General features: G+C 32.9%; 1 protein-coding gene across 1 annotated transcript in view; it reads right to left on the bottom strand.

The window, feature by feature from the left end:
- LOC137807121 (Ankyrin repeat family protein) overlaps nt 1-7,542 on the bottom strand; it is a 16,173-nt gene extending 8,631 nt beyond the window's left edge. Inside the window, 3 exon segments of the mRNA XM_068607582.2 lie at nt 6,337-6,401; nt 6,483-6,539; nt 7,266-7,542. Of these exon segments, the coding sequence (XP_068463683.2) occupies nt 6,337-6,401; nt 6,483-6,539; nt 7,266-7,349 (206 nt within the window). The 5' untranslated portion in view covers nt 7,350-7,542.
- Nucleotides 7,543-8,477: the final 935 nt, after the last annotated feature.

Genomic DNA, 8,477 nt, shown 5'->3' with positions numbered 1-8,477 from the left:
CTTTTTTTTCTTTTCCAAGGAGAAACTTTAATCCTCCTAACACTTCGTAATACCCTTCTCCTCATCTTGATGACTTTATTCTTTTATAAGAAAAAGCATGCACACAACTTTTTCAATTAACATTTTGCCATATCCATTAGGATAAAAAGACTTTCCCCACCAAAAAGACAAAAGAAATACTATTCCAAAACTGCTTGAGCTTGGAGACTTTCCAAATCAAATAAAGAGATCCGGTGTATTTAGGGTAAATTGACAAATAAAAAGAGAAACATAAACAAATGGAAGTAAAAGAAAAAAAAAACAAGAGGACGTTTTCCTTTCATTTAGACAATTGGGCCAATGGCCCTTCAGAGTAAAAAAAAAAGGATAATTCTGATAAATAAGATATGCATTATGCTGTCCCAGAGGTTGGGGGATATGCATTTCCAATCCATTATTGTGAGTGAAATAAAAGTTTGAATGTTTATCATGAGACCTTTTTTCATGCTAAATAATTTATATTATTACTCCACGTAACTTTTGTAAGACTACGCTCTCAGCCTCTCTATTTTGTAATGGTCTTTGGAAAAGGGTTTTCCCTGTTAAAAATATGTTGAGGGAAGGATTGGGTAACTTTTTTCATTGATGTGTTCTATTTTCTCTCCCTCTACCTTCCCTTTTTTTTCTTTTCCAAGGAGAAACTTTAATCCTCCTAACACTTCGTAATACCCTTCTCCTCATCTTGATGACTTTATTCTTTTATAAGAAAAAGCATGCACACAACTTTTTCAATTAACATTTTGCCATATCCATTAGGATAAAAAGACTTTCCCCACCAAAAAGACAAAAGAAATACTATTCCAAAACTGCTTGAGCTTGGAGACTTTCCAAATCAAATAAAGAGATCCGGTGTATTTAGGGTAAATTGACAAATAAAAAGAGAAACATAAACAAATGGAAGTAAAAGAAAAAAAAAACAAGAGGACGTTTTCCTTTCATTTAGACAATTGGGCCAATGGCCCTTCAGAGTAAAAAAAAAAGGATAATTCTGATAAATAAGATATGCATTATGCTGTCCCAGAGGTTGGGGGATATGCATTTCCAATCCATTATTGTGAGTGAAATAAAAGTTTGAATGTTTATCATGAGACCTTTTTTCATGCTAAATAATTTATATTATTACTCCACGTAACTTTTGTAAGACTACGCTCTCAGCCTCTCTATTTTGTAATGGTCTTTGGAAAAGGGTTTTCCCTGTTAAAAATATGTTGAGGGAAGGATTGGGTAACTTTTTTCATTGATGTGTTCTATTTTCTCTCCCTCTACCTTCCCTTTTTTTTCTTTTCCAAGGAGAAACTTTAATCCTCCTAACACTTCGTAATACCCTTCTCCTCATCTTGATGACTTTATTCTTTTATAAGAAAAAGCATGCACACAACTTTTTCAATTAACATTTTGCCATATCCATTAGGATAAAAAGACTTTCCCCACCAAAAAGACAAAAGAAATACTATTCCAAAACTGCTTGAGCTTGGAGACTTTCCAAATCAAATAAAGAGATCCGGTGTATTTAGGGTAAATTGACAAATAAAAAGAGAAACATAAACAAATGGAAGTAAAAGAAAAAAAAAACAAGAGGACGTTTTCCTTTCATTTAGACAATTGGGCCAATGGCCCTTCAGAGTAAAAAAAAAAGGATAATTCTGATAAATAAGATATGCATTATGCTGTCCCAGAGGTTGGGGGATATGCATTTCCAATCCATTATTGTGAGTGAAATAAAAGTTTGAATGTTTATCATGAGACCTTTTTTCATGCTAAATAATTTATATTATTACTCCACGTAACTTTTGTAAGACTACGCTCTCAGCCTCTCTATTTTGTAATGGTCTTTGGAAAAGGGTTTTCCCTGTTAAAAATATGTTGAGGGAAGGATTGGGTAACTTTTTTCATTGATGTGTTCTATTTTCTCTCCCTCTACCTTCCCTTTTTTTTCTTTTCCAAGGAGAAACTTTAATCCTCCTAACACTTCGTAATACCCTTCTCCTCATCTTGATGACTTTATTCTTTTATAAGAAAAAGCATGCACACAACTTTTTCAATTAACATTTTGCCATATCCATTAGGATAAAAAGACTTTCCCCACCAAAAAGACAAAAGAAATACTATTCCAAAACTGCTTGAGCTTGGAGACTTTCCAAATCAAATAAAGAGATCCGGTGTATTTAGGGTAAATTGACAAATAAAAAGAGAAACATAAACAAATGGAAGTAAAAGAAAAAAAAAACAAGAGGACGTTTTCCTTTCATTTAGACAATTGGGCCAATGGCCCTTCAGAGTAAAAAAAAAAGGATAATTCTGATAAATAAGATATGCATTATGCTGTCCCAGAGGTTGGGGGATATGCATTTCCAATCCATTATTGTGAGTGAAATAAAAGTTTGAATGTTTATCATGAGACCTTTTTTCATGCTAAATAATTTATATTATTACTCCACGTAACTTTTGTAAGACTACGCTCTCAGCCTCTCTATTTTGTAATGGTCTTTGGAAAAGGGTTTTCCCTGTTAAAAATATGTTGAGGGAAGGATTGGGTAACTTTTTTCATTGATGTGTTCTATTTTCTCTCCCTCTACCTTCCCTTTTTTTTCTTTTCCAAGGAGAAACTTTAATCCTCCTAACACTTCGTAATACCCTTCTCCTCATCTTGATGACTTTATTCTTTTATAAGAAAAAGCATGCACACAACTTTTTCAATTAACATTTTGCCATATCCATTAGGATAAAAAGACTTTCCCCACCAAAAAGACAAAAGAAATACTATTCCAAAACTGCTTGAGCTTGGAGACTTTCCAAATCAAATAAAGAGATCCGGTGTATTTAGGGTAAATTGACAAATAAAAAGAGAAACATAAACAAATGGAAGTAAAAGAAAAAAAAAACAAGAGGACGTTTTCCTTTCATTTAGACAATTGGGCCAATGGCCCTTCAGAGTAAAAAAAAAAGGATAATTCTGATAAATAAGATATGCATTATGCTGTCCCAGAGGTTGGGGGATATGCATTTCCAATCCATTATTGTGAGTGAAATAAAAGTTTGAATGTTTATCATGAGACCTTTTTTCATGCTAAATAATTTATATTATTACTCCACGTAACTTTTGTAAGACTACGCTCTCAGCCTCTCTATTTTGTAATGGTCTTTGGAAAAGGGTTTTCCCTGTTAAAAATATGTTGAGGGAAGGATTGGGTAACTTTTTTCATTGATGTGTTCTATTTTCTCTCCCTCTACCTTCCCTTTTTTTTCTTTTCCAAGGAGAAACTTTAATCCTCCTAACACTTCGTAATACCCTTCTCCTCATCTTGATGACTTTATTCTTTTATAAGAAAAAGCATGCACACAACTTTTTCAATTAACATTTTGCCATATCCATTAGGATAAAAAGACTTTCCCCACCAAAAAGACAAAAGAAATACTATTCCAAAACTGCTTGAGCTTGGAGACTTTCCAAATCAAATAAAGAGATCCGGTGTATTTAGGGTAAATTGACAAATAAAAAGAGAAACATAAACAAATGGAAGTAAAAGAAAAAAAAAACAAGAGGACGTTTTCCTTTCATTTAGACAATTGGGCCAATGGCCCTTCAGAGTAAAAAAAAAAGGATAATTCTGATAAATAAGATATGCATTATGCTGTCCCAGAGGTTGGGGGATATGCATTTCCAATCCATTATTGTGAGTGAAATAAAAGTTTGAATGTTTATCATGAGACCTTTTTTCATGCTAAATAATTTATATTATTACTCCACGTAACTTTTGTAAGACTACGCTCTCAGCCTCTCTATTTTGTAATGGTCTTTGGAAAAGGGTTTTCCCTGTTAAAAATATGTTGAGGGAAGGATTGGGTAACTTTTTTCATTGATGTGTTCTATTTTCTCTCCCTCTACCTTCCCTTTTTTTTCTTTTCCAAGGAGAAACTTTAATCCTCCTAACACTTCGTAATACCCTTCTCCTCATCTTGATGACTTTATTCTTTTATAAGAAAAAGCATGCACACAACTTTTTCAATTAACATTTTGCCATATCCATTAGGATAAAAAGACTTTCCCCACCAAAAAGACAAAAGAAATACTATTCCAAAACTGCTTGAGCTTGGAGACTTTCCAAATCAAATAAAGAGATCCGGTGTATTTAGGGTAAATTGACAAATAAAAAGAGAAACATAAACAAATGGAAGTAAAAGAAAAAAAAAACAAGAGGACGTTTTCCTTTCATTTAGACAATTGGGCCAATGGCCCTTCAGAGTAAAAAAAAAAGGATAATTCTGATAAATAAGATATGCATTATGCTGTCCCAGAGGTTGGGGGATATGCATTTCCAATCCATTATTGTGAGTGAAATAAAAGTTTGAATGTTTATCATGAGACCTTTTTTCATGCTAAATAATTTATATTATTACTCCACGTAACTTTTGTAAGACTACGCTCTCAGCCTCTCTATTTTGTAATGGTCTTTGGAAAAGGGTTTTCCCTGTTAAAAATATGTTGAGGGAAGGATTGGGTAACTTTTTTCATTGATGTGTTCTATTTTCTCTCCCTCTACCTTCCCTTTTTTTTCTTTTCCAAGGAGAAACTTTAATCCTCCTAACACTTCGTAATACCCTTCTCCTCATCTTGATGACTTTATTCTTTTATAAGAAAAAGCATGCACACAACTTTTTCAATTAACATTTTGCCATATCCATTAGGATAAAAAGACTTTCCCCACCAAAAAGACAAAAGAAATACTATTCCAAAACTGCTTGAGCTTGGAGACTTTCCAAATCAAATAAAGAGATCCGGTGTATTTAGGGTAAATTGACAAATAAAAAGAGAAACATAAACAAATGGAAGTAAAAGAAAAAAAAAACAAGAGGACGTTTTCCTTTCATTTAGACAATTGGGCCAATGGCCCTTCAGAGTAAAAAAAAAAGGATAATTCTGATAAATAAGATATGCATTATGCTGTCCCAGAGGTTGGGGGATATGCATTTCCAATCCATTATTGTGAGTGAAATAAAAGTTTGAATGTTTATCATGAGACCTTTTTTCATGCTAAATAATTTATATTATTACTCCACGTAACTTTTGTAAGACTACGCTCTCAGCCTCTCTATTTTGTAATGGTCTTTGGAAAAGGGTTTTCCCTGTTAAAAATATGTTGAGGGAAGGATTGGGTAACTTTTTTCATTGATGTGTTCTATTTTCTCTCCCTCTACCTTCCCTTTTTTTTCTTTTCCAAGGAGAAACTTTAATCCTCCTAACACTTCGTAATACCCTTCTCCTCATCTTGATGACTTTATTCTTTTATAAGAAAAAGCATGCACACAACTTTTTCAATTAACATTTTGCCATATCCATTAGGATAAAAAGACTTTCCCCACCAAAAAGACAAAAGAAATACTATTCCAAAACTGCTTGAGCTTGGAGACTTTCCAAATCAAATAAAGAGATCCGGTGTATTTAGGGTAAATTGACAAATAAAAAGAGAAACATAAACAAATGGAAGTAAAAGAAAAAAAAAACAAGAGGACGTTTTCCTTTCATTTAGACAATTGGGCCAATGGCCCTTCAGAGTAAAAAAAAAAGGATAATTCTGATAAATAAGATATGCATTATGCTGTCCCAGAGGTTGGGGGATATGCATTTCCAATCCATTATTGTGAGTGAAATAAAAGTTTGAATGTTTATCATGAGACCTTTTTTCATGCTAAATAATTTATATTATTACTCCACGTAACTTTTGTAAGACTACGCTCTCAGCCTCTCTATTTTGTAATGGTCTTTGGAAAAGGGTTTTCCCTGTTAAAAATATGTTGAGGGAAGGATTGGGTAACTTTTTTCATTGATGTGTTCTATTTTCTCTCCCTCTACCTTCCCTTTTTTTTCTTTTCCAAGGAGAAACTTTAATCCTCCTAACACTTCGTAATACCCTTCTCCTCATCTTGATGACTTTATTCTTTTATAAGAAAAAGCATGCACACAACTTTTTCAATTAACATTTTGCCATATCCATTAGGATAAAAAGACTTTCCCCACCAAAAAGACAAAAGAAATACTATTCCAAAACTGCTTGAGCTTGGAGACTTTCCAAATCAAATAAAGAGATCCGGTGTATTTAGGGTAAATAGCCTAGAAAAAACTTCAATAGTTAAGTCATGCATTTATGCTTAAACAGATCACAAGTTCAACTAAACAAGATGGAAAATAAATTAAATTTTGAGGTTACTCAAATGGTTCTTTTAAAATGCCATGAACCCAAATGATTATTGAAAAACAATAAAAAGCACATGCTATGAAGTTGTGAGAAAGTAATTTACCCTGAGTTGTTGAAACAATCAGCACATACTCGGACATTTGAGTAAATGCCAAATTGTGGTAAAGCCTAGAAAGAAGTATATCGTTACATGAAATTCATCAAGGATAACACTGGCATTAATATCCGAAGCATTATACACAAGCATACCATTTGATTTGATGAATGTTCACTGCACAATGTTCTCCCACAGGATCTACAGTGGTGCTGCATATATACATTATACACAAGTATACAGTATAGTCACTTTCCAATACTGGAAATTTTTCAGTGAACTGAATTTCACGTGAAATAGCAGAGTTTGGACTTGGTTTATATACACATAAGTATGGAATATTTTACAGAGACGTCCAAAAAATTTCCACTATTTTATTCTCACCACATTACCTTATTCATTGATATAACATGAGCATAAGATAAGTTCTTATCAAGTGTTTGTCTAGAACACTAAAAATATATATAAATTAAACTTCATGCCTACCCGACTCCATGCCTAACCAAAAAAAAGGTCGACGCATATATTGATTAACCAACTCCTACGCACCATGACCAATACGACGTTTAATATATAACCATGGCTCATTCTGTATGGAATCTTAAATCAGCAATAAGTAGCAAGCATTGTAAATTTGGGAGAACTTAAATCCCAAGGGTTGTGCACCTTCAATAAGCATTTAATAAAAATTACCATTCTTGATCTTACATTATTAACTAATAAACTTCGTTCTCATTCCTAAAATAAAAACACTAACCTATCCAACCGATTCAAACACCGACTATTTTGCATCAAGATGATCGCAAAATCGCTAACAAACAGCAGAGTGTTCGTAAAGTTTATTACACATCCAAAGAGTGGGCATAACATAATAGAATTAAAAAGCGGAAAATTCCGATCGAAATTGGGAACGAAGGTGAAGAAGATGAGAGATGTACCCTTCTTCTGAAGGTGTTGAAACCGCAATTGCAGACAACGCATCGCGCTGCTTCTTGGAATTGAGGAGGTTCTGCTGTTGACATGATCTTTCTCTTTCCGCTTCCAAATTTCAATCTCTCTCTCTCTCCCTCTCTGCTGATCAAATCACAGAGTCACGATTCATTTCTCCAAATGGAGGATCAGGAATAACAACAATAATTCTTTTTTGGTTGAATGAAGATTGTGATTTTTCTTGGACCTAATATTTTTTTAGGAAAAATAATACAAGAGGATCTTGCAAGGAAGAATTACATTCTGCACCCCCAATATTCTCCCATATGTACTGAAATTCCAATTTTATCCTTTCAAAATTCTTTCAAAATTGCATTTTAGATTGTGTTATCCAAAATTGAAAAAAAAAAACGAATTTCGACAGTTGATATTTTTTAATTCTTTTCTAATTATTTGTAAATTGTTTCATAAAAAATAAAATTACTTTAGACAAATATAAAATTCACACACACATTTGTTATAAAAAAATAGAATGTCATTATTAATGATTAGAAGTCCTATAATATATTTTTTAATTTTAAACTACAAAATCTATGTATATATGAAACTATCTAAGAACTATATGTGTCACATGTCTCGTACTTCATGTGGATATCTTATGTAAACGATTCCCCATCTATGACATCACGTGCTAACTATAATGCACTTTAGGTTTCATCATATGTTGGTGTGTCTTCTAATACATGTTCGTATTCAATCATGTGATGCAAATACCGATAATCTTCATAAATATACCTTGCATTCAATGAAATTATATTATGCACTTAAAATATTAAACACAAATAATTATACTAAAATATCAATAGACATAACAAGAGAAACTAATCACCGAAAAAGCATGCTCCTACTATGAGACCAATTGTGTCTCATCATCATTCAGATTATGTGAAAGACAATGTAGCAATATAGATGATTGATCTTCGTCTGCCCTGGTAAGTATGCACGGGTGTGATAATATATCCCTATATAGACTAATGGATGTGAAGCTAATGTTACACTAATAACAAGGTGGTCATTAGAGTGCGACCATCGATCATCAATAACAGTGACTACACCACCTTCAAATAGGGGGAAGTTGAGGATCCATATGCTTATACCCATATTGACACAGTACACACTCCAACAAATTATTTTGCGAGCAAGTCTCTCAAGGCAAATAT

Source organism: Phaseolus vulgaris, chromosome 3 (assembly GCF_051622355.1).
Source record: "Phaseolus vulgaris cultivar YP4 chromosome 3, ASM5162235v1, whole genome shotgun sequence".
In the NCBI taxonomy this organism is placed as follows: domain Eukaryota; kingdom Viridiplantae; phylum Streptophyta; class Magnoliopsida; order Fabales; family Fabaceae; genus Phaseolus; species Phaseolus vulgaris.
This window is presented reverse-complemented; position numbering and strand designations above follow the sequence as displayed.